A 17,258-nucleotide genomic window follows, 5' to 3' on the forward strand; every position below is an offset into this window, starting at 1 on the left:
CATTGAGTCTTGACAGCTCTGAATTTTGAATCCAAAAATAGGCTTTAGTAATTGCTTTAAAAATTGGAAACATTAAAAAATATGATAACATCAAATTACGAAACATTTAACATTTTAATTACGAAAATAACCAACAAAGATCCCATAACCCGGTTACATGGCTGGAATCGCACAATGAACACGGCCCGTGGCAGAGTGTGATGGCTGATCTGATTGTTGTGTGATGCTGGTGATGGTTGTGTGATGCTGGTGATGGCTGATCTGATTGTTGTGTGATGCTGGTGATGGTTGTGTGATGCTGGTGATGGCTGATCTGGTTGTTGTGTGATGCTGGTGATGGTTGTGTGATGCTGGTGATGGCTGATCTGATTGTTGTGTGATGCTGGTGATGGTTGTGTGATGCTGGTGATGGCTGATCTGGTTGTTGTGTGATGCTGGTGATGGTTGTGTGATGCTGGTGATGACTGATCTGATTGTTGTGTGATGCTGGTGATGGTTGTGTGATGCTGGTGATGGCTGATCTGGTTGTTGTGTGATGCTGGTGATGGTTGTGTGATGCTGGTGATGGCTGATCTGATTGTTGTGTGATGCTGCTGGTGAGTGTGATGGCTGATCTGATTGTTGTGTGATGCTGGTGATGGCTGATCTGATTGTTGTGAGATGCTGGTAATAGCTGATCTGATTGTTGTGTGATGCTGGTGATGGCTGATCTGATTGTTGTGTGATGCCGGTGATGGCTGATCTGATTGTTGTGTGATGCTGGTGAATGTGATGGCTGATCTGATTGTTGTGTGATGGCTGATCTGGTTGTTGTGTGATGCTGGTGAGTGTGATGGCTGATCTGGTTGTTGTGTGATGCTGGTGAGTGTGATGGCTGATCTGGTTGTTGTATGATGGCTGATCTGGTTGTTGTGTGATGCTGGTGAGTGTGATGGCTGATCTGGTTGTTGTGTGATGCTGGTGATGGTTGAACTGATTGTTGTGTGATGCTGGTGAGTGTGATTCCTCTGCTCTGCCTGGAAGGCTGCAAAGAGACTGCAAGAACTCGAGTGAGACCAGGACTGGATGGATAGCCCCAGGTCCACTACGTAAGAGGAAGCCAATAAGGTGACTGAATCTGGGCAGTGTCTGTGTGTGTGTGTGTGTGTGTGTCTGTGTGTGTGTGTGTGTGTGTGTGTGTGTGTGTTTTGGGTCCTTCCTCCCAAAACTGACTGAACATCACATGTGAGCAGGCATGAGTGGTGCATACGGGGCAGATGTGACAGAATTGGTGCAGAGAGGGACTGCGTGATGAATCTCCTCAGTTGGGATGACTAACCGGCCCTCTCCGTCTTCTCTCATTAAAGCAAATGAATTCTCCAGGCTGCTGAAGGGACTGGACCAGCCCCCCCCCCCCCCCTGCTCATTCAAAGCCTGTAGCTCAATTGACTTTCATCCATCTGCCTCCACACTTCTGCCTTGTATGGTCAGTGGCCTGACCTGTGCTGGTCAGTGGATCCCACACTCCCTTAAATAAAAGCTGCCTTGGTGCTGCTGAGGGACTGTTTTTCTGTTCTTGTCAATTTTGTGAAAAGCCCCTCCTCTTTCTCTCGCTTTTTCTCAGCTCACTGAGTCAGTTATGAGGGTTAATCTGCTTAATCTGTTTTGTGTGTGTGTGTGTGTGTGTGCACGTGTTTGTTTGTGTGTGTGTGTGTGTGTGCGCGCTCATGTGTTTGTGTGTGTGTGCGTTGCAGGGAGGCACCATTCAGATGTAATTAAATTAAATTATAAGACTGATTGAACTTGCACACCCCCGCAAACAGCCAGGCTTCTTCCAGAGCTTTCATGCTCGGGTGCTAATTAATGCGGAGGTCCAGAGGACCGACTTCAGTTGAGGCAAGGCGGAGAGAGTGCAAAGAAGGGCAAATTCACACAGCTTCACTCAAAGATGGGTCCCACACACACACACAGCTACACTTAAAGATGGGTCCCACGCACACACACACACACACACACACACACAGAGGGATTCCAAAAATACAAAATAAAATATGAACATACATTTCATAGAATGGAGGCTATTTCATTCTGGATTTTCAGATGTTTTCTTCTGTTTCTGTTTCCGTAAACAGAGCCAACCTAGTTACTGTAGTGAACCCCACGCTTCTCCCACGTGACGTCTACTTCTGAAAACCCTTTCTTTCTGTCACGCAGGGGTTTTCCAGTCAATGCAATTGTAACAGTGTGTCTCCATCCATCTTTCCCCATTTTCTGTATTCTGTTATCATGAAATAGGTCGAGCTGACATATTTGTGTGTTGTACAGACACTAATGCTAAACCTCTCTCTCTCCACCCAGTGAATGGTGACATCTGCTAAGTAGAGACATTGTATAAGAAATCACATCCAGACGCAAGACCTCTGTGTGAAGAAGGCTGTTGTTGTTTGGACAGATCTGCTCCAGATTTGGCCTGGGGTCCGTTGCACAAAAGCAGAATTAAGACATCCGGGATAAGTTACTGAGCTGCGCTCAATGAATCCAAAACAAGAGCGTACAGGCTTAATTGGTTGCACAACCAGCAAGCCAGGATGAGCAGACACGGATTCATCAAGCCAGGTGAAACCTATGCTGGATAAGTGCGCGCTCACGGCTCCCTCAAATAGACCCCGCCACCGATCACAGATTCACTGATTCACCATGGCAACTAGCGGCTTCATTGCTTCTTCTACGGTGTGAAGTAGGTAGCGATAGCCTTTTCACAACAGCAACAAACAGCAACACCTCTGTTTAGGAGAATATTGCAACTAGTTCCGCGACCACCACGTGCGAAATGGTTAGGCACTCCCGTGATGTCACATTGTCGCATGACAGGTCGGGAATGGCGAGTATGTAAAAGTTAATTAATGATCACAAACGTTTAAATAATGACAATGGGTCTAGGTATATGTGATAACAATGTGTAGTGGGCAGTGGAATAATTATTGGTTTCCGTTTGTGGTGACTGCTGACTGAGATAAGGGATGAGATTAAATAGATCCTGGAACTTAGCCTGGTCTGGAGCAGGCTAGCTCCAAAGAATAAATCGCCATGGTAACTTATACCATAACATATCCTGCTGCCCCCTATCCCGCTTTTGTGCACCTGGATCACGGATAAATTGAGCCAGGATAACCAAGATATCCCGGCTTAATCCCTTATCCTAGTTTTGTGCAATAGGCCCCTGGTTCTAAGGAGTGTTGCAATTCAGGAAACATGGCAAAGTTAAATTTCAAAGATTTGGTGTAAAAATTAAATTTTAATGGTAACCATTTGCCCAGCTCCATTGTATGTTTGCGGAGAACTACCTCCTTCAACTGTTTGTATTTGCAAACGTTCACAGAGAACTCAAGGCAAACAAAAAAGTGTTTGCAAACGTTTACGAGCGATCGCCTATGTTTGCGAACTTGAACGCACCCCTGGTGCAAATGCAGAGCAGAATAAGCCTTTCTTCCAGTGGCAAGGTCGCTGTGCTGAAGCTACAATCTAATTAGAAATGGACCTTCAATCCGCTATGAGCCATGATGTTATAAGGTGGCTTATTTCCATCTTTTCTTTTTTTTCACTCCCCATCCCTCTCAGTAGTACGACATTGGTTCTCCCAAGGCTAGCGGTGTAATGACAGAGAGAGAGAGAAAGAGAGAGAAAGAGAGAGAAAGACAGGGAGAGAGAGAGAGAAGTCATCTGCAGAAAAGGGAGGGGAGGGGAGTGCTTATCTTCATTTCTGTTAATGAGGAGAGAGGCTTGGCCCGAAACAATACCCACCATGACCTTTACACCGAGGGATTACAGTTTCTCTGCCAGGCGCAGAGCTGGAAATATTACACTTGGTTATCTGGGGTATTTCTCTCTGTAGGATGGGCGAGGGGAGGTCTAAGACTCACCTTGTGCATATTGCCTGTTCTATATCTCCTCTTGGGAGAAAGGAACTCGCTAAAACATTCTGATATTATAAACTCACACTTGACAAGACATTGATGAAAGTGTCTGTGTAAAATAACATGAAGGTAGTTTGGCAAAGTATACATGATCATCGCTGTAAACATTCCTTGTGTTAGTGTTAAAGTCCTGAGTTCTCAAGCCTGCTTTTGAATCATTGCTGACATGCATATTTGTATACTTCTGTAGCTTATACGTACTGGTTTAAATGCTCAGCACATACTATTGTCAAAATCGACTTACAAATACAATTCCACTTCTACAGTAGCTGTGCTCCACACACTCGGCTGAGCTCAGCGAAGAATGTCACTGATGGGATCAGTCATGTGTGCCAAGCAGGAGGGCACGAGGCAGACATGCAGAACAGAGGGGTGATGTGTGTGTGTGTGTGTGTGTGTGTGGGGGGGTCATCACTGGTGTAAGTCATGGGTGAAGAAGAGGCGATGAGCTAAACAAACCATAGGAATGGTTTGTGGTTGTCTGTTACATAGCATGTCACTCAGACCTATTGAATTTCATGAACTCTACAAAGATGTTTTTCAAATCTCTGCACATGTCATATTTCTCTGTCTGACAATTCAAGCAGATTATCATAGCAGTGTAAAGAAAACAATATTTATAGTTGATATAATATTAGTATATTAAGGAAAATGTTTTGCAAAAGAAAAAAAACAGGGTTGTGTGAGGTAGTCAAAATCCTTGTCCTAAGTAAAATCCCAGAATGCAACCAATAGACTGCCTCAAGGTGTCTTCCAGCATCTTCATACTTGACACCAATCCAATCTCACACCATCCCACACAGGCAGTCACAATCACAGGTTGGTCCTCAATGTGTGTGTGTGTGTGTGTGTGTGTGTATGTTGAGGAAAGAGGTAATGGTTTTCCATTTTTTTGTGAAGTCTTTCCTCCTGTCAGTTCTCTTGCGTTGGACCCACAGATGAAACCATTTTAGACTGCGATGCTGAAGACATGACAGGAGCTGCCGTGTGAATAATTCACAGCACTCCACTCCAAAGCTCCACTCCACACCGGTCCACTGGTCTCCCGGTCACACACACACACACTGCTCACACCCTTGACGTATCCTCACCACGTAAGACGTAGGACCATCACCATCCATCCATTCGTTCTATTATTCTGCAGAGGTCCACTGGAACAGTACTGTATTTAAACCGACATTTGTATCACAAGTGTTTTTTTTTATATAATTTTATTTTTTTTTATTTCAAAGACTACACAGCACCATCTGTTGGCAGTGAATGTTATTTTACCCAAAAGTGAAAGAAAGAAATGGAGAAAATAATATTAATTCAGCAATGATGTTTTTTTTTTTTTTTTTTTTTTGGAGTATGGCAAAGCCGTTGTTTGCAAGTAATCCTTGACAAAATTGCATCGCCCATGTCTTATATCAGTATTAAGTAAGAACCTGCACTGGTGCAAAGTCTATAAAAACATGGAAAGGAACAACAATCAGTATGAAAAGGGGTATGTGGTGTTCAGTATGTGCTGTTTCAATTCCTGCCCATTGGGAGTCTTTGTACACTGGGGAATAAAACCTAGAACTTTTTTTTTTTTTTCCGGGCCACACCTGCAAAGTTTCAGCGTATGAAATGAATGACACATCTTATTTGCGGCCAAAGTAACGTTTCTCCCTCCGAGGGTTCTGCTGACAGGAAAAGGTTTCCTCACTTGTGCACATGCACGAGCTCACTGCCTTGCCGCAGTGGCGTGGAGTGACACGCGGCACAGGACGGTATCCTGCCGACTACGCCAACAACAACAACAACAACAACAAAACAAAAAACCCTTCCAGTGAGCTCCAAGAAATCCCTGGTCCACCAAGTCACCTCGCGATGCCAGCGGCTGCTTCTCCACGCGCGTCTCTTATCTCCAGCTCACCCACTGCACACCGCATGCCTGCCTCCCCGAGACAACATGATGGCTGCTTCACAGGCTTTCTCGTCATTGTACGTCTGTGTGTGTGTGTGTGTGTGTGTTCGTGTATGTCAGAGTGAGAGGGAGATAGAGAGACCGAAAAAGCAAGTGCAAGTGTGTGTATGTGTGTGTGTGTGTATGTGTGCGTGTGCATGTGTGCAAAATATATAGTATGGTTGTTCAAGTTCAGAGAGCAAACATTTTACAATGTTTTGAGTTTATCCATGCACAGAACTGTGCACAGGCCCTTTGGACATCTCCCTGGCTGCACCTCCTGCTTTACAGATTGTGCTAATTGTCAAACACAGATACAAGTATACTTAATAACTCAAAACAACATGGAGATCTCACACTTCCTCTACCCGGGTGATACCCTTTGTTAACTTCAGGCTGACCTCTTGTCCACTGTCTTTCCGAGACAAATTTCCTCAAGAAGGCAAAATGTACACCCATCTTCAGTAGCATCATGACACTCATATAAGAGACTCATAAAGTGCACTAACCCATAGTCTACTCATGGTAGTTTCTCTTCCTCCATATACAATGGTGAATGATATTAGGCTACTTCACCCACTTTTCATGTCATAAGCGTGATTCTTTATTTGTAATTATTCATCATTATTAGTTATTAGTTTCTTCAAAATTAGTCATCAATTCCTTGTCATTTTCCCATTATCCATTGTTCAATACATTCATAATTGTTAGTAATTCAGGATTTGCACTGATCATTAAATTGTTAATGAGCATATTTCATTGTTATTGCTTAATTAATTCGGTTGTATCTGTCAGTGGTTTTAACTAATTGGGTTGTACGTGCTGGCTTGTTAATTTTGGTCATCATAAATCATCAATTTCCACTTGCGGTCACAGTCGTCCAAATCACCTCTTTTCACAGTATGTATCACACAACTTACTCTGATTTCCTCCTCTTGTCTGCCCAGTGTTGGTCAAGAACATTCTAGATAAGTGTCCTTTGGAGTGAACCAACCTGTGTTGGTCAAGAACATTCTAGATAAGTGTCCTTTGGAGTGACCCAACTTGTGTTCTCTGTGGAGCAGAGAGAGGATGGAAACGCAAGGAAGCGAGTACCCAGTGTCTTCCTAATCAAAACAAGATGATTGCAAACATGACTAAGGACTTTATTTTTACCAAATCATTTCTCCCTGTATTATCCACAAATAAAAATGATCTCTCTTTATATATATAGATATATTTATATATTATTAACATTATAATAATCCCCTAGTGTGACAAAAACGCTCTTTTTAGGTCTCCAGCCGTAACTATAGTTGTCATAATTTTTTTTTTTTTCTCAGTCCTCCATGCAGTCCGTGGAAATGTAAAAACATAACAATCTGAGCGGACTGGACAAGTTGGGCGTGAGCCTCTCTATTACTCTTCTTGTCCTCCGATCTCATTGGACGTTGCCATAGAAAACAGCTAAGTCAATCATTAATCACACTCCGACATAAAAAAGTAATGAATAAAGAATGGAATGTTGTCCCACAGAGAAGACTCGATTCCAATTCTTTTTTTTTCTGTTTTTAGATATTTTTTTTCTATTTTATATAATAATAATAATGACTATAGAATTATCCTTGATATAAATTCAAAAGTATTTTCTCTGTCAATTTAAATAAATAATTTTGGCAATCTTCATAATGGTGTTAGTTAAAATAAATGATTAATTGAGTAGAAAATCAAACTGAGAAAGAAAAGGGAGAAAAAATGTGATGAAAATAAGCAGAACAGTATGAAAGAAATATGTATAGAAAGGGATAGAAAGAGAAAGAGAGAGAGAGAGAGGAAAGAAGGGAAGAGAGAGAAAGAAATCAAAGAGACAGAAAGAGACAGAATCCAAAGCAAACCATCCATTTTTTCGGACTTCAGAAACATGTATGTACAACTCATTTCCTGTGTTTTTGAAAAGTGTTCCTCTTAGCAATAGAGCTCTTTTTGCTGTCCAGTTTTAAGTGCAGTCCCATGGAAAGAGTGGAGGAATCGTGGGGCATTAGGGGGGCGTGGGGCGGGGTAGGGTGGGTAGGGTGGGGGGTTTTGGGCTGAGGTTTTTTGGACGGGGGGTGGGGAGGGTTGTCCTTGAGGGTAGTGGTGGGGGCTTGGGGCGGGGTGGGGTGGACAGGTGCCTGTCCACCCGAGGTGCCCCCTGTGTTATACCAGGGTGTAGGACTTTGCGTAAGGGTTGTTGCTCTGTTTGAGGTGCCCTCTGGAGTCCAGCAGGGACTCCTGGGAGCTGCTGAGTTTGGCGGCCTGAGCCTGGGCAAGGTCTCCCGGCTCGCGCTGCGGCAGCGTGGAGGCTGTCCCGGGCTGCCACTGCTGTACCTCGCGGCTGGGCGGCCCCGACGAGGACACGGGCGTGGAGTCGCTGGGGGTGGGCGCCACCGTGAGGGCCGGCCGCTTCAGCGTGCGGCTCTTCTGCGGCTCCAGGCAGGTCTGGCCCGTGGCCTCGCGGCCCGACGACGAGGAGGACGAGGACGCCGCCGCCGCCGCCGCCGCTGCCACGCCGCGGTTCAGCAGGAAGTCCATGCGCAGGTACGGGGGCAGGTGCACCAGCTCACCACCTGGGACAGAGGAGAGAAGGAGGGGAAAGAGAGATGGAGAGAAAGAGAGAGATGGAGAGAAAGAGAGAGATGGAGAAAAAGAGATGAAGAGAGAAGAACAGAGAGAAGGAGGAAGAGTAGAGGAAGATAGAGGAAGAGATAAAGATACAAGGATACAGAAGAGAGAGAAAAAAAGAGAGAGGGAGGAACAGAAGAGAAGACAAGGAAAGAGTGAAGGGTTAAAATCAATCGCCTGGCCTTTGGACTGGAGTCGGATCTGCCATCTATTCTAATAGTTAGGGAAACACTTGTCAACAATGAACTCCTATCTGGATCAAACTTCAGAGGTAGGCACGGGCAACATCGGCTGCCATTTACGCAGACTCTAAGACAGCCTACCTTTGTATTGAAAGGCATTAAAACAGGAGCAGCTACTAACTTTGACATCGTTGGTATCTGAAGCTGAACACAAGTGAGAATCGGTCTTAAAATCAGCACTGGGCCTCTGCCCAGACATCCAATCACCAACTTCTGCCGTAAATTCATCCTGTCTCAAAAGGGCTCGCTCAGCTCAGCTCATCTCCACTCCCCTCCATAAAGATTTTTTTTAATTAGATTTTTTCCTTCCTGCCAATTTGCAAAGAGCCACTGGTGTGGTTTAATTTCTATTCTATTCTTTTTTAATTAATCTGCAACGCGGCCAGAAAAACAACCAGCTTGTAATTGGTCACTCTTTACCCACAACACAAAATAAAAACCATACGCGCCTTCATGTCAGACGCTAGATCCTCATCTCCTCATCCTACGGTCGACCTAGGAGAGTATAGCTCAATGGGAGTTAGAGAGCTCGGCGGGCACAGTGTTAATAATTCACTGTATGTCTAATTGGCTTTATTAAGGCCTGTAAATATGATGAATTGCCAGTGGCTTTAATTGAATTAAATATAGATTTAAGCTTTTCTGCTGGAGCTCGTTATGAATTTATTGCACAGAGAAAAATCCATCATCGCAGAGCTGGCCACGGCCTTGGCTATGCTATAGGTCCCGACATTAGCCTGAAGACAGTAGACAGAAGATCTGGCCCAGATCCCACACACACCTGGCCCAGGTCTGGTCTGCATCTGGCTGGGAACTGGCCTAGATTTGGCCCAATGTCAATGTGATACAGTGTGAAGGTTATAAAGTGTTTTCAGGATTTTTGTTTTATTTTATTTATTTTTTTATGGTATCTGACAATTACTAGCAAATTGTTATCTGAGGTTTGACGTTGATGCTGAACAGACAGAAAGTTGGAGCTCTTGAAGAGGCATCATGTTGCCATAGTTTTCTGTCCGTGTCTTGACACACGATCAGTAGCATAGCGGTCGTAAATGTTTACGTGTAAGAAACTTAGCAAGGCGGTGCTCTTTAAACTGGCAGCAAGACTGAGCTAAGATCAGCCATAAAGAGACTCCGTACGTGAGCTGCTTTGTGGTCTTAAGGGCCTGACAAGCCTTGCTACGACTCCTCAGCTTCCCCTCAACAAAACTGGAGCTCTTTTCACTTACACTCAAATACAATTACGTAAAAGCAGAAGAGTGTCTGACTGACTTGTTCTGTTTGATGAGATTATTTGGCAGCGGATGGCATTTCGACTCTAGCATCATGCGAATGGTGCCACAGAGGACTGCTATATGCAGAGTTCCTTTTGAAGTGATAAGTAGGCAGACAGCTGTACTTCACTTGCAGAGGAGTGAACATGACTGCCTCTGAAGTGGAAATAGACAGCACGGAGGATACGACTTATGAAAACCAAAAGTGTCTGTGGCAGCTCAGGAGAGGTGCGCATACTGAGTATGTTTTCGGGGGTGAGTTTATATATCCGGGCTATTTCACCTGAGAAGGGGCTTGTTATCATCAACAACACTGAAAAAAAAGAAAATAAACGTCTAGATGCATTAACATGTGAAAATATTCTTGAGGCGTGGACAAAATCTACAGATAAAATGTATGCTGTTTGCAGTTATACTCTAGTTCAGACCAACTGTAGACTACTGGAGGTTCCTACCTTTAGCCAAATACTGCTTTTGTATGCACCTCAGTGGTTTAATCAGTTGGACATCAAACAAGAAATAACTGTTGATTGATTAGGCTGCAACTGGGTGACAAAAGACTGACCAATCAATTCCTCTCTTTCTGTGTAATGATGACAACAACAATGGCTCAGTCTGAAAAAAGGTGTCTGCCTCCTTGGGCTGACTTTGGTGTACCCCCTTCACTTGTCTGTGGATGAGCACAGAGGACTCAAACTTCAGACTGTGTCAGGTATCACGGTGAGCCTTTTAAGAGTGGTAAGATCGATGGATGGCATCATGGTCACCCCGACCGGCAGCCTCAGTGAATGCGGCCCGGTTTCCTCCTCATTGTTCGGAGGGGCCATTCAGAGAGAGGCACACTGCGTTAGCGGCCTCGGGACAGACGTCGAAGACAGGAGAGAGAAAAGGACTCCCTCTCCCTGCCGGCTGCTTCATTGTCCGCATCCAAAGTGCCGTTTTGTTTTCGACAGACAATACCCTCTGGAACGAGAGACGGCAGGTAGCCTAAGTTTGCCCTCGTGCGTCGAGGGGGCGAGATCGACTCTCCGCGGCCACTGTGTGTGTGTGTGTGGTTGCGTCCAAACAACAGCACATCAATTCGCCATGAGCAGCGAAACGTGAACCCTGGGCTGAAACATGAGGCCTGTCTGGGGTTAGACCAGAACTTCCCTCTGCTCTCACACAGGGCCCAGACAGACAAGCAGGACAGTGTGTGTGTGTGTGTGTGTGTGTGTGTGTGTGTGTGTGTGTGTGTGTCCTGCAGTCCCACAGGACGAGACAGACAAGCACACAGGCATGCAAAAGAGACATTTGGTTTTATGTTGTGTGTGTGTGTGTGTGTGTGTGTGTGTATGTGTGTGTGTATGTGTGTGTGTGTGTGTGTGTGTGTGTTGTGGTCTTCTGATGTGGGGCAAATAGGGTAACATACGCCCACTGGGAGAGCGTGGGGAGAGATGAGGTCAGCCGAGGTGATGGAACACACACGTACACACACACACACATACACACACACACACACACACTATACAGTATCTCTCCTTCCTCTCCCTCTCTCTATCACACAAATACATGCAGAAATGCATAAAAGAAATGCATAACAAAAAATTCCAAATATTGCTGAATATGCTTTTTGTACAGTTACCCATGATCCAATCCAATAAAGCATAGCTGCTTCCCTGTAAAGCGTCAGGGCATCCTAATGGAATCTGGCCCACAGAGTGATTTGATTGGATCCAATCCTTAGCTGCCAAACCAACTATTACGCCCCCCCACGTCACAAGCTCACACGCTCACACATTAATAGGTCACACATTTAGTCAGGAACTGGAAAAAATAATAATGGGATACACCTAATAAGGAAAATGGGAAATCAATTGGAAAGAAAACGATTTACCACTTTTCAGAAAATATGGTAACAACATTCCCATTTTCTCTATTAAAACTATTTTAAAAACATAACAAAATTGTAAAATCTGTATTAATTAATATGTATATATAAGTATATATCTATACATAATATGTATACAATATGTGTATATGTATACATGTATACATTTATATATAAAATATATAAAGTAAACATTTATATATTTTAGCTTTTACTTAACTTATAAAAACATATAAGTTTAAGCCATAATAAATGCAACATCTAAAGCAAAAGCGCACAGGAATGAAGATGAGAAGGAAAGCATGTTCCCGTGACCCGTACCAGCCCATGCGTGCGTGCGTCGTCGGTGCGTCTCACCGGGTCTGTGGGCTTTGGGCACGGCCATGTTCATGACGCGGCTGGCATCCTGAGGCTTGGGCGGCGAGGCGGTGAAGCGACAGATGCCCGACTCGGAGGGCGTGCTGGACGTGAGGCTGTCCGTGTAGTCGTTGGTGCCGGCCGTCATCTGCTCGGACGACGTGTCTGAGATGAAGCACTCGGTGATGGTGAACTTGGCGTGGCGGAGCTGCTCCTCCATCTTGGCGTGCTCGTAGGCCCGCGCAAGCTCCTCGTAGGTGGACGAGGCGCTCTCTGTCGACACCATGCTGCTCCGGGCTCGGTCTGTTGTGTGGAGCACAAATTACAACACACACATGTTAACACAAATAACAACACACACCTATTAACACAAATAACAACACACACCTATTAACACAAATAACACACACACACACACACACACACACATATTAACACAAATAACAACATACACATGTTAACACAAATAACAACACACACCTATTAACACAAATAACAACACACACCTATTAACACAAATAACAACACACCTATTAACACAAATAACACACACACACACACACATATTAACACAAATAACAACATACACATGTTAACACAAAGAACAACACACATATTAACACAAATAACAACACACACCTATTAACACAAATAACACACACACACACACACACACACACACACACACACAAACACCTATTACCTATTAACACAAATAACACACACACACACATTAACACAAATAACAACATACACATGTTAACACAAAGAACAACACACATATTAACACAAATAACAACACACACCTATTAACACAAATAACACACACACACACACACACACAAACACATATTAACACAAATAACAACATACACATGTTAACACAAAGAACAACACACATATTAACACAAATAACAACACACACATATTAACACAAATAACAACACACACCTATTAACACAAATAACACACACATATTGTCAGGCCCCATTACTAGGCTAAAACATGACTGTTGCTTTGCGGTGACCCTGCCTGCCCAACCGTGGTGATTATGAGTCCTGGCCTGCCTGCCTGACTGACCTGTGTCCTGTGAGGGGCTGACGCTGTAGCTGTCGCTCTCCTTGTCCACGGAGCCGGTGGCTCGCGGCGTGGGCAGCCTCCAGTCGGTGGTGAGCGTGTGCGAGGAGATGGGCGGGTGCGGGCGGTTCAGCGTCCACTGGCTGGCGTAGCGGCTGCGGGTGGCAGGGCCGGCTTTGGCTGTGCGGCGGGCAGTGGGGTCTGGAGGGATAGAGAGAAAGAGAGAGAGAGAGAGAGAGAGAGAGAGAGAGAGGGTGGAGGGATGGAGAGAGAGATAGAGATAGAGAAAGAGAGAGAGAGAGAGAGAGAGAGAGAGAGAGAGATAGAGAGAGAGAGAGTGGAGGGATGGAGAGATAGAGAGAGAGAGTGGAGGGATGGAGAGAGAGATAGAGATAGAGAGAGAGAGAGAGAGAGAGAGAGAGAGAGAGAGAGAGAGTGGAGGGATGGAGATAGAGATAGAGATAGAGATAGAGATAGAGAAATAGAGAGAGAGAGAGAGAGAGAGAGAGAGAGAGAGAGAGAGATAGAGAGAGTGGAGGGATGGAGAGAGAGATAGAGAAAGAGAGAGAGAGAGAGAGAGAGAGAGAGAGAGAGAGAGAGAGAGTGGAGGGATGAAGAGAGAGATAGAGATAGAGAAAGAGAGAGAGAGAGAGAGAGAGAGAGAGTGGAGGGATGGAGAGAGAGACAGAAAAAGAGAGAGAGAAAGAGAAAGACAGTGGAGAGATGGAGGAAGATGGATGGACACAGAGAGAGACAGAAAGAGAGAGAGAGAGATGGAGGTATGGACAGAGAGATGAAGAGTGAAGAGAGAGAAGGTAGAGGGATGGAGAGAGAGAGAAAGAGAGAGAAAGAGGTGGAGGGGTGGAAAGAAGGATCAAAGGAGGTGAAAATAAAGAGATGAGAGGCACATGGACAAAAGGAGGAGGAGGAGGGAGACATGCAAAACAGGAAAAGAGAATTTCAGAAGGAAGTGTGTAAAGAGAGAAAAGATGGGGGGACAGGGGAGGAGGAGAACCAGGAGAAAGAGGGGGACACAGGGGTGATGGAGAAGAGAGGAGGGGGGGACAGAGAAGGACAGCGGAGAACAAAAAATTAGCGAAAGGACACAAACAAGACGACAGACAAGAAAAAAGAAAACACAAAAACAGTGAGATGACCAGGAGAGGACAGAAAGGTGGCATAGAGGGGGAGAGAAGAGAGGATGAAGAGAGATTGAAGGAGAAATGGAGAGAGAGAAAGAGAGAGAGTTTGAGACAGGGAGATGGACAGAAGTAGAAATTTTAGGAACTTTAGGAAGCGGTCACAGCTCTGTCAGTAGACTGCATTAACACCGCTGCGCAATCTGGGCTCCAGTGAAAGCAAAATATCAGTGACCCCAATTTAAAACCAAATGGATTCAGACCTTCATTTTTAGCAAAGTCTTAAAATTTCAGTCTTAATAGAAAGTCAGCGCGATGCCCAGGGTTGAAGAGTTCACCCAGATAGCTGCATATGCACTCTCATTTGCTTGGCTTGAGAAAAGAAAATGTGTTAACTAGGCAGGATTGTACAGTAATGAATGAGGGAGGTGATACCGTGGCTCAGTTCCATTCTACACTCAGACGCTTTTCAATTCAGATTTCAAATTACAACGGAAGCACCGGCGAGGATGGCCTGAGCGTGTCTGGGGAGAGGAAGGCGTCAGTGCCAAGTGCACAGAGGCGTTTATTCCAATCCACTTTGTTTTCTTTCACTGACTATCTCACAATATTCATGGCCCTATGCAACTGTGTGTGTGTGTGTGTGTGTGTGTGTGCGTGCGTGCGTGCGTGCGTGCGTGTGCGTGTGTGTGTGTGTGTGTGTGTGTGTGTGTGTGTGTGTGTGTGTGGTTATCATTCAGGAGAGTGTGTGTGTGTGTGTGGTTATCATTCAGGAGAGTGTGTGTGTGTGTGTGTGTGTGTGTGTGTGTGTGTGTGTGTGTGTGCGTGCGTGCGTGCGTGTGTGTGGTTATCATTCAGGCAGGAGAGGATTTTGATTGAACTGTCTCTACAGCCATCCACCAATGCCAACTGAGCTGCAAACAGAAACCAGCTGGGGTTTGACACTACACCATTACAGGGCATCTGAATGCATTTCCACAGAAATATCCCATTTATAATCCAATATTATAAGAATCTAATATGCTGCACAAAATATGTATGAGCAAAATGTCTATTAGCATCTTAAAATAGAATATAGACATATGTGATCTCCTGATCAGCTCAATATATATTTATTAAAGTGAATCATTCCAAGTGCAAGTGAACATCCTCATGTCATTTGGATGAAATAGTATCAAATGGGATACAGAGGGTGCATTTATCAAGTTAACCAGGCATGGTCTGAACTGACTGAGACTACAACTCCCAGTTTCTCCACTGCACCATACAAACTCAATCACCACAGCTGTAGCAACTGAGAGAATGAGAAAAAAATGGGTAACACTTTACTTGACAGTATCGACATAAGACTGACATGACACTGTCATGAACACATGCCACTGTCATATGAACCCTAACCCTAAGTCTAATCCTAACCTCTAACCTTAACCCTAATCCTAACCCTAACCTTAACCCTAACCCTAATCCTAATCCTAATCCTAATCCTAATCCTAACCCTAATCCTAACCTTTTTGTTATGACAAAAAACGAATGACACTTAATAACAGAAACGTTATGTCATAAATGTTTATGACTTGTTTATGACACGTTCATGACAGTGTCATGTCACTCTCATGTCGATACTGTCAAGTAAAGGGTAACCAAAAAAAGTAATGAGCTGCTTCTTGCTCAGTGTTTTACATTTGCTAACTTTCTACATGATGGGGAGCAGGAGGAGACAGCTAAAGATCCGAGCCCTCATTGCCGTGCTACGCTACATCACTATGCTGTGCTGCTACACTATACTACTATGCTGTTATGCTATAGTGATACACTATGCTACTGCTCTGCTATCACACCTCTTTGCTATGCTATGCTACTATCATACTCTATGCTACTCTATGCTATTCTGCTATGGCACACTGCTATGCTATGCTACCATGCTACTCTATGCTACTTTATGCTATTCAGCTATGGCACACTGCTATGCTATGCTACCATGCTACTCTATGGTATTCTGCTATGGCACACTGCTATGCTATGCTACCATGCTACTCTATGGTATTCTGCTATGGCACACTGCTATGCTATGCTACCATGCTACGATATGCTATTCTGCTATGGCACACTGGCACTACAGCACATGGCTGCAGTAAGGTCCAGTATGATCATGCACTTTATTAGTGTGGCCTTTCCACTGCTACAGTTCTGCTATCCTGAATACACTACAGCAGGCTTCTGTCTAAGCTGTTTTATTCTCTCTCTCTCTCTCTCTCCCTTTCTCCTCTGTCTGTTTTTCATGGGGGATAGCAGATGGTGAGCTTTAGGGCAACTATCTCTCTCTCTCTCTCTCTCTCTCATGTTTCTCTCATGTTTGGGGTTCAGTTATGTGTGTATGTGTGTGTGTGAGAGAGAGTGAGAGAGAGTGTGGGAGAGCAAAAGAGAGAGTGTGTGTATGAACGAGAGAGAAAAAGAGATAGTATCTTCTCCCTACAATGTGGGTAAATCATTTACATTGCATTTAACCCCTGCTGTGCCGTGACCCTGGTCTTCGCTCCTCTGGTGATCCCACCAGCAGGGCATACGACTGAGTCAGTGTGATTAAACAGAGTCAGCCGTGCTGCCAACCTTCCCAAGGTTACTCTCCCCCTCTCCACACTCTCCTGTCTGCTGGTTCCTTCTGTGTGTGCTGTTCCCACTGTGAAGTCTGTAAAGGTCATGAACAGGTCTCTCTGTGTGTGTGTGTGTGTGTGTGTGTGTGTGTGTGTGTGTGCAAGTGTTTGAGTGTGTCTATATT

At 44.6% G+C, this 17,258-nt stretch overlaps 1 protein-coding gene across 1 annotated transcript in view; it reads right to left on the reverse strand.

The window, feature by feature from the left end:
* Positions 1 to 8,058: 8,058 nt before the first annotated feature.
* The window catches only part of dscamb (Down syndrome cell adhesion molecule b), a 122,068-nt gene continuing 112,868 nt past the window's right edge, over positions 8,059 to 17,258 (reverse strand). The window contains exons 27-29 of the mRNA XM_076281764.1: positions 13,347 to 13,544; positions 12,267 to 12,569; positions 8,059 to 8,468 (exon numbers count right to left, since the gene is read on the reverse strand). Coding sequence (XP_076137879.1) covers positions 8,059 to 8,468; positions 12,267 to 12,569; positions 13,347 to 13,544 — 911 coding nt within the window. The remainder of the gene's footprint in view (positions 8,469 to 12,266; positions 12,570 to 13,346; positions 13,545 to 17,258) is intronic.

Source organism: Alosa pseudoharengus, unplaced genomic scaffold (genome assembly GCF_046254945.1).
Source record: "Alosa pseudoharengus isolate Yale_2024_CS ecotype anadromous, Long Island Sound unplaced genomic scaffold, YU_APseudo_1.1 YU_APseudo_1.1_scf_13, whole genome shotgun sequence".
NCBI classification, from domain to species: domain Eukaryota; kingdom Metazoa; phylum Chordata; class Actinopteri; order Clupeiformes; family Clupeidae; genus Alosa; species Alosa pseudoharengus.